Raw genomic sequence first — 20673 nt, 5'->3', positions numbered from 1 at the left:
TGATGAAAATATATATATTTTTTAAATCTGTCACTAAACCAAAATGTTAGTCACGGTATGTAGAAAATCTTTCTACTGTGTGTTAGTTGTGTTCTGAACCTGCCTTTCTTTGTCTTTATTTTTCCTGTAAAATAAGTATAAGGCCATGAGGGAATCGTGACGTCATTAAGCGCACAGTTTCAGAACGCTGAGATAAAGGTGCGTTCAAATCCTATTCCAGTGCCGGAAATCTGCCAATTTAAAATGTCAACCAGGGAAGCGAAAACATCCAAAAATGTAAACTTGCCGTATCTTTGAATCTGTAAGAAACAGAGGATTTAAAACTTAACTGTGATGAAACGAGACAAGTAGAAAAAAAGGGCAAGCCCGTTGAATGTATGTATTTAAATTAGCCTGCATTTACATAGTGTGGGAAGTTTTCACGTCAATATATGCCTTTTAATAAGGTCTTTTTCGGTTGCTACAGTCTAGTTTCGTTTTAAACAACAAAAAACAACACATATCGTGTTCCAATCGTCTACAATGTTCCTACATTACGACTGACTCGTAAACGCACCCCTCTCGGATGTTGGCTGATGATGAGACGCTCTGCGCATGCGCCCTGGCTCATCAACAACATCAGGAGGATGGCGGAGGACGGTAAGGAAGAGTCGGTGGCCACTGACGACGACTCAGACCTCACAGCTGCCGATACCAGCCTGAGCATCACGGTAAGAGCAGCTTCCTCCTCCCGTTTTATTCACTTTATTCACCACATCTCTCCTACGACACAACAGGACGGCGGGTAACGGTGCTAACGCTAACTTAGCAGAGCTCGAGCTGTGCCCATGTTTTTTTCTCGGTATAAACTTTATTTAAATCATCGTTCAGGACAATTAACAATTTTACATCCTTGTACTTAAATTTAACAAAGTTACAACTGAGTAGTTTGTGTCTGTGAGAAGTTACAACACTTAATTATATTAAAAGAAAACAAAGCAAAGCTGTTATTTAATCACCAATAAACCAAATACACAATATAAGGCATTCAAAATAAATCTTTAATCAGGATTACATTTTTAAAGCTTTCTTGTTGATGATTAGACACAATTGTGTTGCGAGGAGTGTGCAGACGAGGTGTGAAAAATGAGGTCTCAAAGAGCTGTTTCCAGAAGTTTTCTAATGATACTGTGTGTCCTGATTGTTAAGGTGGTGGAGGAGGGCTCCACTCTGATGCGCAGGATGGAGATCTGTGTTGCCGAGGCCGAGAAAAGGAGCGGGAAAAATGCAGTCAACATGCAGGAGACATTCACCGTGTATCTTGTGGAAACACGGTGAGGATAACACGTCCCCTATCATCAGCTTAAAGGTCACATATTCACAAAATCCTCTTCTCCAGGTTCCTCTAACTCTTATAATGTGTCCTTAGTCTGTTTACAAACCCCACAATGATAGAAAAGTCTATCCTGTCCGTCTTTTTCCTGCTACACTTCTTTTTAGAAATTGTGTGCTCAAACAGGCCGATTTTCCCTTCATGACATCACAAAGGGCAGTAACCCCTCCCCCAGGTGGGTGACACTCCCACAGCTAGGTGTTTGTTCTGCCCTCTGAGTCTGCCTTCTCACCGTAAACAATAGGACATGTAGTGAGAAAGCCCGAGCCACCTAAGCCCTTCCAGAGAGGGGGCGTGGTCAAACACAGCTCATTTACATATTTAAAGGTACAGACACAGAAACAGCCTGTTCTGAGCAGGGCTGAAATAGAGGGGTTTATAGGCATGATCAAATACAGGATCAGAGTGGATTTAGAACAAGAAACTTCACAGACATGTTTTGAGGAGCTCTGAGACTTAATTAAACTGGTTGAAGAGGAGGAGGATATGTGACCTTTCAGTGAAGGGCTGAACTGTGTGTTGAACTGAAATGTGAATTGTGTTGCATAAATCCACTTCTGTCTTACTTCCCTGTGCAAAAATAACTTTTCTGTGGCCAAATCTTCAAAGGCCCATGGATGCAATCGCTGAAGGTCGTAACCTAGCCCCGGACTCTCTGTGGAGGAGATACAGTGAATTTGAACTTCTGAGGAACTACCTGATCGTTACCTATCCATACATCGTGGTCCCCCCGCTGCCTGAGAAGAGGGTGAGTAGAGTTTTCCAAACCCAGTGAAGTATATTTGCTGCTTGATACAAAACAAAAAGCATGATTCAAATTCTCCATGGCTAACCAAGATAAAAAGTACTTCTGAAAACACCTCAGAGGTGCAACCCATCCCGCTGAGAGCGTCATAAACTGATGGGACTGTCTGCAGAGTCTGACTGTGAATGCACACGATGCAGCCGCTCACACAGATAATGTCGCCTAGTTGTCAGAAGCCTACATTTGGTTATGCAAGGTGGCTTTTTCTTGTCTGGATGGCTTCTGGTGCAAAAAAGTGTACGGGCTGAAAGATGCGCAACTTTGCAAAAATTTAGTTTCTTTTTTCTCTTGCATGCAGGCGGAGATTGTTTGGCACAAGCTATCGGCAGACAACATGGACCCAGACTTTGTGGAGCGCCGGAGGGTCGGGCTGGAGAACTTCCTGCTCCGTGTGGCCTCACATCCGGTCCTCTGCAACGACAAGATCCTCTACCACTTCCTCACCGAGGTACGGGCTTGCAGCTGGGGATCGCTGCAGCAGTTCAGATCATCATCAATCGATCCTCTGAATTATTGGCTAACTTTTTTCTCTGCGGTGTTCGGCAGGAACACGGCTGGAAGGAGGTGGTGTATGAGACAGGATTTCAGGCAAAGGTAATGACGCCTCTGTGTTTATTTTAACAATGAATCCACGCAGAGATTCTGGATGATCACAAGGCTTGATCTTTTTTCAGGCAGATTCCAGACTGAGAGCGCTGAGTGCCACCTTCAGGGTGAGGAGTCCAGATAAGTAAGTGTGAAGATGTACTGAAAAAAGTCTATGCTGAGAACGTTTATGCACTGGTTTGTTCTAGGGATGCATCCGTTTCAATTTAATGGTGACATCTCGTACACCAAACTCTGATTTGTCAAACCTGAGAGAATGTTTGGTCATTGTGGGAATCGGCAGTCTGCTAAATTGTTTTTTTCAAACATCAGTATCAGTATCTGCCCTGATTTTTGCCCGATCGTTGCATCTTTAATTTGTTCCATTAGGTTGCTGACTTGTTCTTTACACACCATTCTGTCAGGACCTAAAGACAGTTTCAACCAATTTAAACCAAAATCTTAAAAAGTGTTACTGTTTTCATGTATGGATGAATGACTACAGCACCTTTAAATAACGTGGTAGACTGTAGCTAAAGAAGAACATTTAAACACTTTATATTCTCTCACTCAGGAGATTCTTGGAGATGAAACACTACAGCGATGAGCTGCAAGCTCACACATCTCAGCTGCTCAGAGCTCGAGCGGTAAGTCTATCTCACACACACACACACACACACACACACACTCTGTCATGGACACAAAGAAGGACTCGATGTGTATTTGTAGGGCATTCAAAAGACTGATTTGAAACTTTAAACGTGCAGTATGTACATTTCGCCACCAGGGGGCTCTCAATCAAAACAATACCCTACACTTTGTACTCTTTTTTTTCATGGGGTTTTTTTTCTGTCTCTTTCAGAGGGTCGCTGATCGACTCTACGGAGTTTATAAAGTCCACGGGAACTATGGAAGAGTCTTCAGGTTTGACAACAAACATTCCTATATTTATGTGTCTGTGCATGGCTCAGGTGGACGTAGATTATTGATTAAAGGCAAATTCATATGATAATAGTAATAACAACCTACCCTAACCCTAAATTCTGGTCGGCATTTTTTGTTTTGGATTTCTTTAAAACACTGAACACAGAAGTTTCCTGTAAAAACGAAAGTATGTATAAGACACAATTCAGCAGACGGCAAGCGTTTCGAGGGGCTGCTCGGCGAGCTGCCAGTTACATTAGCTTTTAATCCTGCACAAGTGTTTTTTTAACGAGCCAAGTTATTGGTAAAGATGACAAACTCTTTTTCCTCACTAAATGTGTTTCCCTGTGTGTGTGCATTTGTGTGTCTCCTGTGCACTGCAGTGAGTGGAGCGCCATAGAGAGAGAGATGGGAGACGGACTGCAGAGTGCGGGTCATCATATGGATGCGTGAGTATCAAACACAGAAACACGTTCTGTCGGATTGTTAGAAATCTTTGTCGCTTTTGAAGACTGATTTCATTTATTGTGACATTTCTGCAGATATGCTGCTTCTATAGATGATATCTTAGAGGAGGAGGAACATTATGCCGACCAAATCAAAGAGTATCTCTTCTACGCTGAAGCTCTGAGGTGAGACTCCAAAATCATCTTAACCAAGCACCGTAAAATCTGGTGTAACTGCGCTGCGTCTTGTACATCTGCAATATAGCAGAATAAAATGCTGACACACACCCCGCCATTACCACGAGTGCAGCCGCCAACATCACACACTGCACTGAGGTCATAATCCTGCTTTTAAATAAAACAGGTAAACTGTTAAAGAGTGACCAGCAAAGTTGGGCAGCGCGACTCGCGGGCTCTGGGTCTACGGGCTACTTCACAACTTTCACCGTAGGCTGAGAGCTTTAGCTAGCGTACTCAATCAATCAATCATTATTTGTAAAGCGGCAATTCATGACAAGTGTTATCTTGAGACGTTTTACAAAGAGCAGATGAGATAATATGCAGGAAGGATTTCTCCTTTGTATTCCTCTCATTCCTGTTGTCCACACGTCCTTGCCGCTGAGGTCGCAGGTCGGAGCAGGCCGACCTGAAATTGTGAGAAATGTATGAAAAAATCTCTTCCATATTTGTGCCGGCGACTGTATCGACACTCCTTATAACGGTATGAAGGTTTCTCTGTGAAGCATGTGTATAAAAACCCAAGCATACTGTGATGACGTTGAACTTTCCTGCAGAATGTCTCTCTGACTGACACTCTGGAGATCTGTTCCTTCTACTGACAAAGAAGAATAAATAACAGTTCATAGCAATGTACTGTAGCTAGTAGGAGTGCAAACCTCACAAAGCGAAAACAGATGGTCCTAAAAGAGCGACGCAAAAACTGCACGTTGTGGACTTTGCTGAACAACCATTAAAAACGTTTTTTTTTCTCTGGGCGATCTCTGAAATCAGACTGCGTTTTATAAACGTGATTTTAGGGAATTCTGTCGCAACTTAATCCGTCCCGAGCTGAAGCCCGAGACAGCACTGAAGGTTGTTCTTACGCCACGCTGCTTTAAGGCATCATAAACTTGTGTTTATGTCGCAGAGCAACGAGCGACGACATCTTGCTGCTCACTCATTCACTTCTTCAAAGGTTTGTCATTTTTGGGAACACAGCAGATAATGAAAACGTTGAACTCTTTGCTGTGGCAGGGCAGTGTGCAGGAAACATGAGCTGACCCAGTTCGAGCTGGAGATGGCGTCCCAGGACCTCGTCTCCAAGAAGCAGCAGCGTGAGGAGCTGGCTACAGGGGTAAAATAATACTCCACATGACTTTCCCTTTGTGTCGTCAAGAGGATTATTACAGATGTTCAAAACTCTCTGTGTTTCCATCGTCCTCAGATTGTGCGCACGTTCTCCTTCAAAGGGATGACCAACAAGCTCTTTGGGCAGGAGGCTCCTGAGCAGCGGGAGGCCAGACTGAAGCTGCTGGAGGAGCTGATCATAGAGGGGGAAGACACCGTCAAGGAGAAAACTGTTGAGTGCGAGTGAGTCATGCATGCTGCTTTGTCGGCAGATTACAGCAGCCTTTAAAGAGGATATGTTATCCCCCCTTTTCCATCTTTTCAAACAGTCCCCTGTGCTCTAAATGAAACATCTGAGCTGTGTTTTGGTCAAAATATAACATGAATCAAGCACCAGAGGAGGTTTGTGACCCTGTATGAACCAGCTCTCTCAGAACGCTCTGTTTTGGTGTGTGTGTCTCTTTAAATGCAATGAGCCCCCCCCCCCCCCCCCTGAGTTTTCCCAGCAGACATCATCAGCGAGAATAAAAATGGCGGACCTGCGCAAAAGTTTTGCTCTAGGCTGGAGGTGGAGTCCATGGGTGGAGATACGAGGGGAGGGGAGGGGATTGTTGTACCAGAATCCCACTGTGATGTCACAAGGAGAGCAGATTTGAAACTGAGCATTTTTCTCTGTGTTGTAAGACTTATGCAGACCTCAAACAAAGGACTGGATGGGTTTATTTCATAGTTTGTGGGTCAGTAGACACTCAGGTTACCCAAATATATGTTCAAGAACACTGATGAAGTTGGATTTTTCAGAATATGTCCTCTTTAAAGGAAAACAGTTTTTTTCTTGAAGCTGACTCCTATATTTAAAGATTTTAACATTCAAAACTTTAAAACAAGAGACGGCCCAGATTGGAACTCTGGATGTCATCTTCTTTACAAAACTAATCTTATTGGATGTGATTGTCCGCAGAGAGCATGTTGAACGTGCGTGGGTGGACATGCAGCGCTTCAAGGAGCAGAAAGACAAAGACCTGCGGGAGGCGCTCATCAACTACGCCGTCATGCAGATCAGCATGTGCAAAAAGGTAAAGCTCCGTTATCTGACCGGTTACACAACTGTTCTGACGCTTCAAGTGTTTTTAATCGCTCTCTGTCTCTGCAGGGAATACAAGTGTGGAGCAACGCCAAAGACTGTTTCCTCAAGATGTAGAAGACGCCATATTCACGAAGAGGACACCTGCTGGGCGAGTTCTGGAGAAGTAAAGCAATTTAAAGATTGTGTGGTTTTCACAAGGTTTCTATACATGCATTAAGTTTACATTTTGGGAATTAATGAGGCCAGAAAAAGCTTTTTTGTACAATGTGATGTGCAGGACTCACGATTCTTCAGAGATTGACTCTCAACCCCAATTTTCACATTCTCCGAGGGCGCTGCTGTCCGTCAGCGCTGCACACTACAATGAAGCAATACCGCGGTCCGTCTCGGGAGCGTGCCAGCAGCGGCACTACACCCAGCTCCGTTTCAAATACGCTGCGAGTCTCATGTAGACCGAGCTCGCTGCAAGCACACGTCAAGCTGGACAGAATAGAACGACCTGAACAGAAAGTTAGGCAATGCGCACAGAGCGTCCAGTCAATTTCAAAATACAATACAATATACGGACTCACAATCGTCATCCTCAGAAATACAAAGCAACATGTTTGCACGTCTTGTAGTTCTCCAGTGATGTGCGTACGGCTGCTCACGACTCACATTCCAGAAACTGATCCAGTGGGGCAGGACGCACAGTGTCTGATGGAGCAAACCGTGGTGCTGTCAGGCCGCAGCGCAGGACGGAGTATGTGGACATTGGGGGACAGAGTTTGGCTGTCTCAGACACAGCAAGGCTTTTCATTATAACCTTCAGTCAAGCTATGATACGAGTAAAAATCAAACAATAATAATAATTGTTTCGATTCAACGGCAACAGAAATAGAAGTCCTCGTCACCCTGTGTGAGGTCGTTTCTTGTTGATGACTGCAGGTTCAACTCCTGTACAGTCTCAATTCTCAAACAGCGAAACATTGCTAACAAAAGTGTTGAGGAGTTGGCGTGCAATTTTGAACCAAGTCTTTCCTCTCCAAAGAACCTTTCCTATGATAAAGATGTAGTTTTTTTTCAAAGCTTCGGTCCTTCTCGATTCTATGATCTTTAAAACGCCTGGTATCGAAGTATTGCACATTTTGACAACCTTATTGCTGAATGCCAACAGATGCTTGTTCGGCCCGTCTCTGCTCCACAACATGATCTGATTCACTTTAGGTAATTTGTCTGCTTCCACTGTCTCTGCTGCCTGTTGGTGGTGAAAGACGAGGGAGCGCGGCGATGACACACGACGCACATGCATCTGGTGAAAGTTTGGGGTTAGATGCGGCTACAGCGAGCGTTAACAGTCAGGAGTGGATTGTTTTACTAAAACATTTAAATCATGATATAAAAAAACACCATCCAGCTGTGTCTGATTGCGTTCAAACATGCAGCTCCTCCTGGAGTTTTTCAGGGGTTTCCTGCATGTGTGAAAGCTCTATCTGAGTGGCATTGAATTCTTCTCCTTAGATTAACTCTTATATATTTATGCTTTGAATTGATCTGTCTGGATTGAAGAAGTTCCGGGATTTATTCTCCTAATGAGCAACAAGCTGCACACAAAGACTTTATTTGTTTTATTGGATTAATTATTAATTTATTGACTGAAACTTCTGCGTTTATTATTTAAACAACATTTCTGTTTCTAATGTTTGCCAGCAATAAGCTTCGTGTTTGAACCTGTGAAGTTTTTGTCCTCATCCCTTTTTTTTATAATTGTAATTTGGACGTTATTTTTGTTGCTTTTTTTGAATTTAACGTGTTTGAATCAATAAATACCCAGAGATCCTGTAGCTTAATTCATGTTTCATACATAGATGATGTGATTTCACACACACACACACACACACACACACACACACACACTGTGAAAGAGGCGATGGTCTCTGATTACCACCTTTGAGACCTCAGGGATGATTGAACCTTGTGGTCTGGTTCTATGGATGTGCATAAGAAGATGTGTAAGAACATGAAATGCAGTCTGACATAACTCTAGATAACATTTCAGAATCAAAGGTTTCCCTCAAGGTGAAGTACAGCACAACATTTTTAAGAAAAATCCACCAAAGGTTTCAAATTAATTATTTTAATGCAGACTCCTTGATACTGAGTTGTTAAAACAGTGGTGTAAAATTGTTCTGAACCTAAAAAAAACGTCAAACTATTTGTGTTTTTCTTGCCGGTAGATCACAGATCAGTACAGTAGGTGGAGCCTCCTTTAAAACTCTCCCACAATGCACTGCTCGCTCAGCTGTCAGATTACCCATTTCCGGGTTTGATTCGATACACCTCCACGTGTGTCACATAATTTTACTACAGAGATGTCAACAGTCCCTTCAATCCTGCATGGAGACGAGGATGAGGAGTTCACGGTCTTCGTGGCTCTGCACGCCGGAGCTCTGCAGTCCGCAGGAATTCCCCAAATCTACTGGAGGAGCCTGCTGCACAAAATCACCAACGAGGTCTGTCCTCAAACAGCATGCACACTACTTTATTTTACATATTAGAGTGAAATAATACAGAATTAAATGCAAATATGTCCTCTAGTTTGGGTTACCAAACTTGACGGCTTGCTGACACTTAAGAATATTTTGTTTTTTCTCTACTTGTTACCTTTTCGTTTGTCCCAAAAGGAGGTACTTTACCAAACCAGCCTTAAAAATCAGAAGCTTTTATTTGAATGTAATTTTGTTCGTACACATACATCATATATATCATGGATAAAGACATGTACTGCATGTGTATCTCTTAGTGATCTATTCGGCGTATAATATCTGGATCTGTTGTCGTGTTATTGTTGGTTTAAACGACCACTTGCTGCAGGTGAATGCATGTTTACTATATGCATTATAGTATACTATAAAATACTATAGTATTTTATGTATGCCGAATTTAAGCTTTGGATTATTCATGTTGTGCTTGAAAGAAAGTTTACTACGTGGTGTATCCTAGAGATGACAAGCAATCAAACTTAAAATGGTCAGAATCTGATGAGGAGTCTGGTTATGACACCTTAACAACTTCCGGTCAATACAAAGCTTAATTTAATGACGCGTTTAAATTTAAATATTTGAACAAAAATATGATAAATTATTGGTTTAATAAAGATAAATACAACTTTTCGGCTCGTTAACATCAACGAACAGGTCATGTTAACCACGCTTAGCCCGGTTCTGTCGAAAGGGAGGGAACTCCACCAGACTCGCCCTACAAAATCCGCAATTTTAATTCTTTTTATGTTGGTTTTAAATACACACATCAGATTTAACCCATGTACCAAATGTGCGTCTATTCGAGGTTTATTCGGCATATAATTTAGGTACTAATTGGCATGTTATTAGTTCACACATCATATGTATGCTTAGTTTGTTGCTGTGATAAGGAGGATAAATAACGTCACAAACTGCTGCTTTAGGTTTTTTATTAATTCCGAAATAAAGAGGGGAGCTTAAATATATGTTTTCAGTTCTGGTAGTGTAATAAAGTGACTTAATTTAGAAGTTACAGGCAGGCACAACTAAATTGGCAACTTCTCCTATGGGGTCTGGTGAAGGCGCAAACAAAACAAAAAAGCCCATATTCTTATTTTTTTCTTTGTAGGTTTATGATGCTGGAGAAGTTTTCGGAATCATGCAGTTCCGACAAGAAGAAGCGGAAGAAGAGGAGGAGGATGAGGAGGGCGGGATTAACGGAGAGAATGAGGAGAAGAAGGACAATCCCGGATCTGAGATCCGCTGTAAAGTGGTTGTGACCCGGCAGAGTGGCCTGCAGGTGTCTGAGCCCACCAGGTGAGGGCGCCAGAGGACCCAATAAAAATGAGCAGAATTTATTTTGGCCTTATAATCAATTTGAAAAATACAATTAAAAATATTTTAAATGTTCGTACCGTTTGTAAAAGAGTAAAACAAACTATTTAAAAGTCAACAAATTGTAATAAAACTTTATTTTAATTGTTTATTTTCATATCAAAATAACATTTTTCTCCAGCTGTGAGGTGCATGTGTGAACAAACAGATCAAACAGATCAGGAGAATATCCGGAGCAGTCCTACTCAAATGATCTAAATATTTTCAGGAGCGCAGATGTGAAAACAGCTCTAGTGTTTTTTTCCAACCTGGCATTTGAACATCATCTTCTCTCCGCCCTGCAGTGTTTTCCTCGTGGATCACGCCTGGACGTACCGCGTGGATAGCGCCCGTCAGCAGCTGGAGCAGATCCCTGGCTTGCTGCCCAGAATGGCCTCCCTCATGGGGGTGGATTTCCACGGCGAGGCCCCTGACCCGGACACGGTGGAGCTGGTGATGGAGCTTATGTGGAAATACAACCAGACGTATCACATCTCTCAGGGGGTAAATTATAACAACATCATCATCCCTCTGTACTGTCACTCAGAATGTCATGACTGATGGAGGGAAAGTAGAGCAAAGTTTTAGCTAATGCTAAGCTATCCTCCCGCATCCTCCCAGCATTTCCTGTCTCTCTTCAGCTGTCCTGCCCATTAAAGGTGAAAATGGCATAAATATAACTTAAAAAACAACAGCACACATCTAATACAGTGTCCTCTACGCCCGCTCTCACAGGTCGTCCCGTAAGCTCGTTATTTATCCTTCAGATGATTTCAAAGTCAACGCCATGTTCCTCGACCATATGTGGGCATATGTAGATTAATTTCTTCTCACCTTTTAAGCTTCTGATTTGACACAGGAAGTGTGGGAGGCTTCAGATAGAGGAGAGCAGACACTCAGTCTGCCAAACAAGCCGGATATGAGGGGGGTCAGCGAGGACAGACGCACAGACACACACACAGATGCACACAGACACACACACAGATGCACACAGACACACACACAGATGCACACAGACACACACAGATGCACACAGACACACACACAGATACACACAGATGCACGCAGAGACACACACACACACACACACACACACACACACACACACACACACACACACACACACACACACACGCTGAGGTAGTCTTGATCCTAATTGAGATGAATCTCCTCCTGTCACTGAAAACAGCTCAAAACTTTTCGTTGTCATTCTTCTCAATTGTTACTTCCCGTCATTGACATGAGAGAGAGAGAGGGCTTTGCTGCTGTTTGACCGTGTGTGTGTGTGTGTGTGTGTGTGTGTGTGTGTGTGTGTGTGTGTGTGTGTGTGTGTGTGCTTGTGCGTGTGCGCATGCAGTCTGCAGAGGAGAAGGTCCCAGTGTGGTATGTCATGGACGAGTTCGGCTCTCAGGTGCAGCACTTGGACCGGCCTACCTGTGGCCTCGCTCCTTTCTTCTACGTTCAGGGTCAGCTGGCTTATTCTGTGCTGTGGCCTCTGCAGGACCTGCAGGAAGGAGGTGAACACACACACACACACACACACACACAAACTGACACACGCTGACTCACACACTGACACCCATTGTAGCATGTCCTGGACATGCAAAAAGTGGTAAATAACTTTACTATAGCTAAAGGAAGCTCACCACCCATTAGTTAACTAGACTACTCTTTACTAGAACCAAGTGAGATCTCGCTCCTTACCAGCCGCTAGTCTACTCTTTCCTCGTACCTGGAGCTATGTAAAATTACTCCGCTGACAACCTTTGGAGGACGAATGAACAAGTTATAATTACAGCCCTAGGATTATCTGTCTAACATTCATTTCTAGAATAATTAGATTCAAGAATAACCCCTGGTATAGGACTCTAGATTCCCCCCCGGAGAGGGAATAACTATGAACTCCCCCGCAAGGATGTTAGGTGTGTATGAGGTGTGTAGTAAAAGTCAGTAGAAGTGTGCCATGGTGTGACTGCTCATGCTTACCTTCCGAGGTTCACTGGGTCCTTAAGGGAGACTCCGATCTTTGTGGAGTGAATGATTTCAGTCAGAAAATGATTTTAAAAAAGTTTCAGAAAAATTTATTTAAAAAAACTTCAAATGATAATGTAAGTGCAAATACAAAACAGTAAAAGTAAAAATGTAAAAAGCAAAACACAAAGACCAAAGTCTAAACCCGATAGTGTAGACACTTAAGGTTTTAAAAGATCTTGGACACACACACTCTTTGTAGCTTGTTCTTTCCTCGCTCTGACCCAGGAGGGCTAGAAAGAGAGATAGTGAGCGGGAAGTCATGCCGGGAAATCAAATTCTGATACACACTGAAGTTTATCTTTCAGATGTCGAAGTGTTGATGTGTGTGTGTGTGTGTGTGTGTTTTTCAATTCCCATCATGGTTCAATATCTTCATATGTCCACAGATGAGGTGACTCGTGATTACACATATGGAGAGACCGACCCCTTGGTGAGGCGATGCCGTCTGTTACCATGGATACCTGCAGATCTGGAACACGTCAGCAGTGCCACCAGCGAGCCTGCGGACTCATACTACGAGGTGAGGACTGACACTGTCAGATAAACACCTGACTGGAACCTGCTTTTTTGAGGTTTCATTTGTTATGTTTATGGTTTTATAGTGATGATAATAGCTATGAGTTCACGAGAGGACAGCAGAATTTCAGGTATTCTTGAGCTATTGCTTCCCCATCGCCGCCTCTCTTTCCTGTGACCGGGTCGTTGGCATACAAACATAGTACACTTGTCACTTTGATACATAGTCTGTATGCCTTTTGAATTCTCTTCTGTAAATCTCCTATGGACGGTTGAACACTCTCTGCCCTCAGGACATTCACAGAAATCGATCGCGTTGGACTATCTGCTGAGCTAGACACCCACCTCTCTGTGTGCTCAGCTTCACTCATGGATTTGCTCTCGTTAACTCACTTTTAACCTTAGCTGATTAGGGTGTGTTTATAATATGCAATCCTCACACTATTGTTACCCGATTGTCGTGCACGACCTGAGAGCTCACACTACACGAGTGAAATCGTTGACAATTGTTAATAAAGTTTCATTTGAAAACTCCAACGGGCGGCGGTCGGTGTAACAGAAGGAAGTGGAAGTTGTTTTAGGGTGTATGAAAGTTGATCCAATCGTAGATATATGGACACATTGTTTCAGAACAGTGCTGCACTGATGATCTGTACCGCAAACTAAAAAACAGAAGAGACGCAGGGTTATGTCCTGCCCCTGGTCGCCATGACTACAGTCCTCCCTTGTCTCTCGACGACACGCCAGATGCGTTCATGACGTATTCATCAAGATTTTACATCCTAAATATCGTGTGTGTGTGTGTGTGTGTGTGTGTGTGTGTGTGTGTGTGTGTGTGTGCAGACGATTCATTTGGAGAACAAGGAGAAGTTTCCTGCAGAGATCCAGCCCTGCAGTTTGCTTGAAGACAAAATCCTGAAGTAAGTCTCTGAGATCTGCAGCTCCACATTAGATCGACTCCAAGGCTAAAAAGTGATTTTATGAGTGTTGAACCATCGTTGTGTTTGTCCTTCAGGGTTTACTCTGAAATTTCTCAGGTCACCAACAACCTGACGCACCCTCGCTTCCAGCTGACGGAGGACGAGGAGGAGGCCGACGTCATCTGGAGCTACAGTCACATCAAAGACTTCAGGTCAGAAAAGTTTTTAACCGCATTTGAAGATCGAGAACCAGAACATGAAGATCCTGCATCATGTCAGGAAGTTGTCACAAGAACATTGAGGAGAGGGTGACAAAACTACGGAGGCCAAGAGGTGTCAGACGAATGCATATCCAAAATGGTTTGGAATAGGGAGCAACATGAATGCAGATGAAGCCTGATGGATCTGATTTTACAGTATAGAAAGTTATCACTTCCTGTGCAGCCAGTCAGCACACACAGGTAGGCGGGGTCTCCAAAAAACCAGCTGAATAAATTGTACAATGTTAAAAATGATCTGTTCGGCTTTTAGCATTCATGACATTCTTGCATTTTGTGTTTGATACGCATTAGTCTGACACCAGCCGGCCACCGTAGCAAACGACCTTGAACTAAAAGACGAATTGGGGGATAATAAAAAAACAAAGAGTGATTCCATTTTTTGATACAGCCGCATTTTTTTTTTTTTTTTTTTTAAAGATATTTTTGTCCAAGAAACAAACCATGTGTATAATTTATTCTCTCAGCTCACTTCAGGATACTGTGACAAAGCTGCCACTCAGGAAAGTCTATCATACCAAAGTTTTGCCACCTTGAGTGGTATCGAAATCAGGTCCAACTCATGGAGTATAACCTTAAAGGGAGGTCCATCATAAACTCACTCTTAAGTTATAAGGTTGTGCAGGTTGGCTTGAGAGACTGGCTTTTATGCCTCTTGCCCAGGTGCAGGCAGTCACAGGTAAGTGGGAGGAGTCTCAAAGAAACCACCTAGCAAGCGGTAACGCCTGCAAACTGTCTGCAAATTGCACAGATTCAATGTTGAGTTCAGACTGTCACCTGAGAGACATCAACGTAACTTTTGCATCCTTTATTAGACGTCAAAAAGATTTTAGAAGAGTCAGAGTTCAAAAGCGTGCAGGGCGGAGCAAAACCACCAGACTGAGGAAGAAGATATTTCTGCACACTCACTCCAATGCCACAAAAAGTTTTTATTCCATCACAACATATCTAATAAAAATGATAATGTGACCACAAGAACCAGGCTGATCACATGTTCCAGCAGTGGCTCACTCCTTCCTCTTCCTCTCGTTTTCTCTGGAAAGTTACTGCAACGTTCAAAACAAACCATCAAAGAGAAATCAGGCAGAACCTGTTTGATATTAAACCAACCCTTTATAACAGCATGTGAAAGCCCTCTTCAGAGACGCCTCCTTCAAACCTCAGCTCCCCCCTCGCCCCCCCCCCCCCCCTCCCGTCTCCACGCCTCCTCCGCCGCTCCCATCCTGTTCGCGGACGTCTCTCTTCCTCCAGGCGATGGTGGAGCTTAGACTTTCAGAAAGTGGGAGGGGTTCATGTTATGAAACAAGTCTGAACCTCTGAGCGAATCATAAACAAGCTGAATGAAGCGTCCGTCCTGTCGGGGTGAACACAGAGCTGAGAACAACGCACCCAGAGGGAGTTTGACTTCACGCTCAATATGTTTACAAAACATCTGGGAAATTAGATTTTCTCTTTATTAATATTCAGAATGGCTAGTTTGGATCCAACGTGATGATTGTGTGACACAGCTAATGCAGGAAAACAAACTGATGGAGGTCGACCAGCAACGCCCGGGTTTTGGATCGTACATTTAATGTTTCTATTAATGGAGTCTGGTGGGTTAAGATGGAGCGATGTAACGGGTCGGACACTCTGAGTGTGTCAGCATCATAAAAAAACACGGAATCCAAAGGGTTAAATTACAGCCCTTAAAGCAGCTGCAAGCTAAAGAAATCTCATGGAGGAATTTCAAAGCTTTTGGCTCCTTGTACATGTCTCAAGAATTAAAAAATGTAGTTCCAGTTCTGGAAAAAAAAAAAGATACAGAAGTCTTGTTTCTGTCGTGGTTTACAGTCAGACCAGAGTGAAGCAGAGATGAGATCACAGCTCTGTCTGGTTTCTCTCTCAGCTGCACAGTCACAGTCGATCCTCTCTGACTCCATGACTAACTCTGTGTTTGACTTCAGCTGATTTATAGCTTTCCCTTTTTCCCCTCCTCCGCCCCATCAGCCTCCTCTGCTCCGTGTGAGCCAATCGTCACATCTCTCCTCGTTCTTTTACCAAACATGGTTCTGATCTGCTGATCTCGTTTCACCAAATGCCGTGCCTCCTCTTCTGCTAAAGATTAATGTGTAACATGACCACAAGAACCGGGCTGATCACATGTTCCAGGAGTGACTCACTCTTTCCCCTCCTCTCGTTTCCTGTGGAAAGTTACGGCAACGTTCAAAACAAAAGTTTCACCTTTTTTTTTTTTTTTTGCCGCATGTGAGTGAGCTTTCCTTCTAAGAATGCTTCTTACCTGAAGGAGGATTTGACTTTGATTGATTTAAAAATCAGAAATGTTATTACATAAAAGGCATCTTAATGACTTTATTGGTTTAGACCTTCCTCCAGCAGGTTGTCTCAGCAGATGGCTAAACCTGCTGCAGAAAAGATCATGGGAGCAAATTTAAGGTGTGTCCACACACAGAGCTCAGATAGTCCCGACTTGTACTCTGAATTTTTCTCGTTATCAAAAACAAACGCTCTCTTCACGGAAAGACACACCTCCTTCATCCCTCAGCTGAAAGTTACTCTGAGACAGGATTTCCAGCATAGCGGTGTAGTGGAAAAATACAAATGTCATTCTGACCTCTGCAACATCTCCATCTGCTAGATGAAACTTCTGATCTACGCAAACATCTGCGTCAGCATCTTTGTCTGTTCTCGCTTCCTCTACTCCTACGAGGAGGCATCTGCAACCTTGAGCAAAAGCAAAGAACTTTAAGAAGATCAAAGCGCAATCGCCTTACATGGTTACAGACCTGAAAAAACTCTTGTTTCTGGGCAGATTGGTATCAACTAGAATACGTCAGTCTGCTCATGCATAAATACTCTGTCAATGCAAAGCGAGAGGGGGATGCTCTGTACTCTTGATACACATCACTAGTGCTGCTCAGTTCCTCCTTTTTGCAAAAAGACCATTTAACCTCTGCAATAAAATTCACAAAGACAAGATCTGACTTCGAGACTCTTCATTCCACAATCAGGAAAATCCACAACAGCGGCTGCTGCCGATGAGCCTCAGGAGCCCCCCTGCAGGAAGAGATGACTGAGGTCACTCAGGCTTCGTCCGTTAATATTTACGGTCTATGGTTGACACCGAGACAACTAGAACCCTCTATAGAATTGTGTGGGGTTTTGTTCATTATTATTATTAATAATAACAACTTTATTTATATGTCAAGCAAAACCAAACACAGAAGAACATAAACAACAGCAAGAACATAACAAATGCAAAAGAATAAAAATAATTAAATACAATTCAACAGAAAAGAACCCAAATTGCACGATACCCAATAGACATGTATAACCCGACCATCACAAGAACCATCATAAGAATCCAGGCAACACAAGAACCCAACAACACGAGCTGAGACCAAGAGGACCAACGATTTAAAAAGATGTAAGAAACTAAAAGAGCTAAAAGCAAATAAAAAGATAACAGCAATAAAAAGGTAAGAGCAGTGAAAGAAGGATAAAAAAAAAAAATTAATAAAAATAAAGAGTAAATATAAAACAAATAGACTAAGATAAGAAATAACCAAGTTAAAACATAAAGGAGTTAAGATAAGAGCATAAATACGAGATAAGAGCATAAATTAAAGGACAGTAAGAAGTAAAAGAAGATAAAAATAGAAAAACAGTAAGATAAGACGTTTAGCACAAAATTACGGCACATACAGTGGGTACGGAAAGTATTCAGACCCCTTTACATTTTTCACTCTTTGTTTCATTGCAGCCATTTGCTAAAATCAAAAAAGTTCATTTTATTTCTCATTAATGTACACTCAGCACCCCATCTTGACAGAAAAAAAAAACAGAAATGTAGAAATTTTTGCAAATTTATTAAAAAAGAAAAACTGAAATATCACATGGTCATAAGTATTCAGACCCTTTGCTCAGTATTGAGTAGAAGCACCCTTTTGAGCTAGTACAGCCTTGAGTCTTCTTGGGAATGATGCAACAAGTTTTTCACACCTGGATTTGGGGATCCTCTGCCATTCTTCCTTGCAGATCCTCTCCAGTTCTGTCAGGTTGGATGATGAACGTTGGTGGACAGCCATTTTCAGGTCTCTCCAGAGATGTTCAATTGGGTTTAGGTCAGGGCTCTGGCTGGGCCAGTCAAGAATGGTCACAGAGTTGTTCCGAAGCCACTCCTTTGTTATTTTAGCTGTGTGCTTAGGGTCATTGTCTTGTTGGAAGGTGACCCTTCGGCCCAGTCTGAGGTCCTGAGCACTCTGGAAGAGGTTTTCTTCCAGGATATCTCTGTACTTGGCCGCATTCATCTTTCCTTCAATTGCAACCAGTCGTCCTGTCCCTGCAGCTGAAAAACACCCCCATAGCATGATGCTGCCACCACCATGTTTCACTGTTGGGATTGTATTGGGCAGGTGATGAGCAGTGCCTGGTTTTCTCCACACATACCGCTTAGAATTAAAGCCAAAAAGTTCAATCTTGGTCTCATCAGACCAGAGAATCTTCTTTCTCATAGTCTGGGAGTCCTTCATGTGTTTTTTGGCAAACTCTATGCGGGCTTTCATATGTCTTGCACTGAGGAGAGGCTTCCGTCGGGCCACTCTGCCCCGACTGGTGGAGGGCTGCAGTGATAGTTGACTTTCTCCCATCTCCCTACTGCATCTCTGGAGCTCAGCCACAGTGATCTTTGGGTTCTTCTTTACCTCTCTCACCAAGGCTCTTCTCCCACGATTGCTCAGTTTGGCTGGACGGCCAGGTCTAGGAAGAGTTCTGGTCGTCCCAAACTTCTTCCATTTAAGGATTATGGAGGCCACTGTGCTCTTACGAACCTTGAGTGCTGCAGAAATTCTTTTGTAACCTTGGCCAGATCTGTGCCTTGCCACAATTCTGTCTCTGAGCTCCTTGGGCAGTTCCTTCGACCTCATGATTCTCATTTGCTCTGACATGCACTGTGAGCTGTAAGGTCTTATATAGACAGGTGTGTGCCTTTCCTAATCAAGTCCAATCAGTTTAATTAAACACAGCTGGACTCCAATGAAGGCGCAGAACCATCTCAAGGAGGATCAGAAGAAATGGACAGCATGTGTGTTAAATATAAGTGTCACAGCAAAGGGTCTGAATACTTATGACCATGTGATATTTCAGTTTTTCTTTTTTAATAAATTTGCAAAAATGTCTACATTTCTGTTTTTTTTTCTGTCAAGATGGGGTGCTGAGTGTACATTAATGAGAAATAAAATGAACTTTTTTGATTTTAGCAAATGGCTGCAATGAAACAGAGTGAAAAATGTAAAGGGGTCTGAATACTTTCCGTACCCACTGTAAATATCTCTCATTCCAGCCATTATTTCTTCTTCTTTCTATTGCACAGAGGAGCTGAGGGACTTTTCACTTCAGGGGTGGGCTGTTATTTTCCTCTCCATGAAAAAAAAAAACGGAGTACAACGCCCACCATTGGTTAAACTTCAGCCACAGTTACCTTTCTGGCTTCGTTCTCCTTTTTATTTACTTTTGCAAGGGCAGACAAAGCAAAGTATTCACGCTTTTATCTCCAACCGCATGAATCAACATGTCCTTGGAGCAGAGTTTAATTATGTTCTCACATGTCCTTGGAGCTCAAATATTTCTGAGCTCCAACAAAGAGAGAATATGTTTGAGGTTAAAATACAGGAGAGAGACTGGATTGCCGTCCCGTCTCCAGAGGCGGGGGGTTACAGAGTACAAGTGCTTATAAACGAGGTGGACTTTTCAGGTATCTGTACTGCATTAGAGTGTTTGTCTGACATCATTTTACTATTAACACCAGACTTTCTATTAGTGCTGTCACACTCTTGAAAAACGCTAGCGCTGCGCTCCCACGCCTCCGTTTCTACCTCCAAAAGCAGTGGGGGGGGAGGGGTCACAATATGCCTCCACAACATTCAGATTGAAGGCGAAACATCTCAGGGTCGGATATCTTCTAACTGTCAATGACGTGAACATGAACAGATGGCGGTCAGCAAACCCAGTTAAAATATGCATTTCCATATTGCGTCGCGGCGGACGGTAAAAAGGTAAAATATTTAAACCTCGCCATCCTTCTCTAGTCCACTTTAACGCCATTCGCCTGTCTGAGTCCATGTGAATGCAGCTTACACTCTGACATATAGTCCAACGTTAGCTACACCGTTAGCCACCAACCAACCACAAAGACGTGAAACTCATAACTCAACTATAACTGATAATTTCAACACAAACGCACAACTTCACGTTACACACTTTTCCGCCGTCAAAACACCGTTTCTTTGCACAGGAAAATTCTACCTAAGACGACTCTGCCAACTGAGCCACAGCCGCCCAAGCCTCCCACAGTGGCACAAGAAGTTGCAACTTGGTCCAGATTTGGAAATATTGGGGGCAATACTAGGTCTGTTTGGGGGATTCAATAACCCCTGCTTACTGATCCATGAAGGAAACAGGGTATGCAGTCAAAGTCAGAAGTCAG

General features: G+C 43.0%; 2 protein-coding genes across 2 annotated transcripts in view; both read left to right on the top strand.

Annotated features, from left to right (window-relative positions):
- The first annotated feature begins 566 nt into the window (after positions 1 to 566).
- On the top strand, positions 567 to 8395 carry LOC109984548 (sorting nexin-4). Its single transcript, XM_020634756.3, has 14 exons — positions 567 to 710; positions 1189 to 1313; positions 1982 to 2120; positions 2476 to 2625; positions 2724 to 2771; positions 2852 to 2907; positions 3337 to 3409; positions 3625 to 3686; positions 4070 to 4135; positions 4229 to 4318; positions 5387 to 5486; positions 5577 to 5722; positions 6441 to 6555; positions 6633 to 8395. The coding sequence occupies exons 1-14, from the start codon at positions 576 to 578 to the stop codon at positions 6678 to 6680; spliced, it is 1353 nt and encodes a 450-aa protein (XP_020490412.2). The 5' UTR covers positions 567 to 575; the 3' UTR covers positions 6681 to 8395.
- Positions 8396 to 8837: 442 nt separating this feature from the next.
- Positions 8838 to 20673, top strand: part of ttll12 (tubulin tyrosine ligase-like family, member 12) — a 36771-nt gene continuing 24935 nt past the window's right edge. The window contains exons 1-7 of the mRNA XM_020634759.3: positions 8838 to 9058; positions 10197 to 10384; positions 10747 to 10945; positions 11799 to 11958; positions 12862 to 12995; positions 13835 to 13911; positions 14007 to 14123. Coding sequence (XP_020490415.2) covers positions 8918 to 9058; positions 10197 to 10384; positions 10747 to 10945; positions 11799 to 11958; positions 12862 to 12995; positions 13835 to 13911; positions 14007 to 14123 — 1016 coding nt within the window. The 5' untranslated portion in view covers positions 8838 to 8917. The remainder of the gene's footprint in view (positions 9059 to 10196; positions 10385 to 10746; positions 10946 to 11798; positions 11959 to 12861; positions 12996 to 13834; positions 13912 to 14006; positions 14124 to 20673) is intronic.

The sequence above is a fragment of the Labrus bergylta genome, chromosome 23 (genome assembly GCF_963930695.1).
Source record: "Labrus bergylta chromosome 23, fLabBer1.1, whole genome shotgun sequence".
Lineage (NCBI taxonomy): Eukaryota > Metazoa > Chordata > Actinopteri > Labriformes > Labridae > Labrus > Labrus bergylta.
The sequence above is the reverse complement of the archived record's forward strand: the minus strand, read 5'-3'. Positions and strand labels throughout refer to the sequence as shown.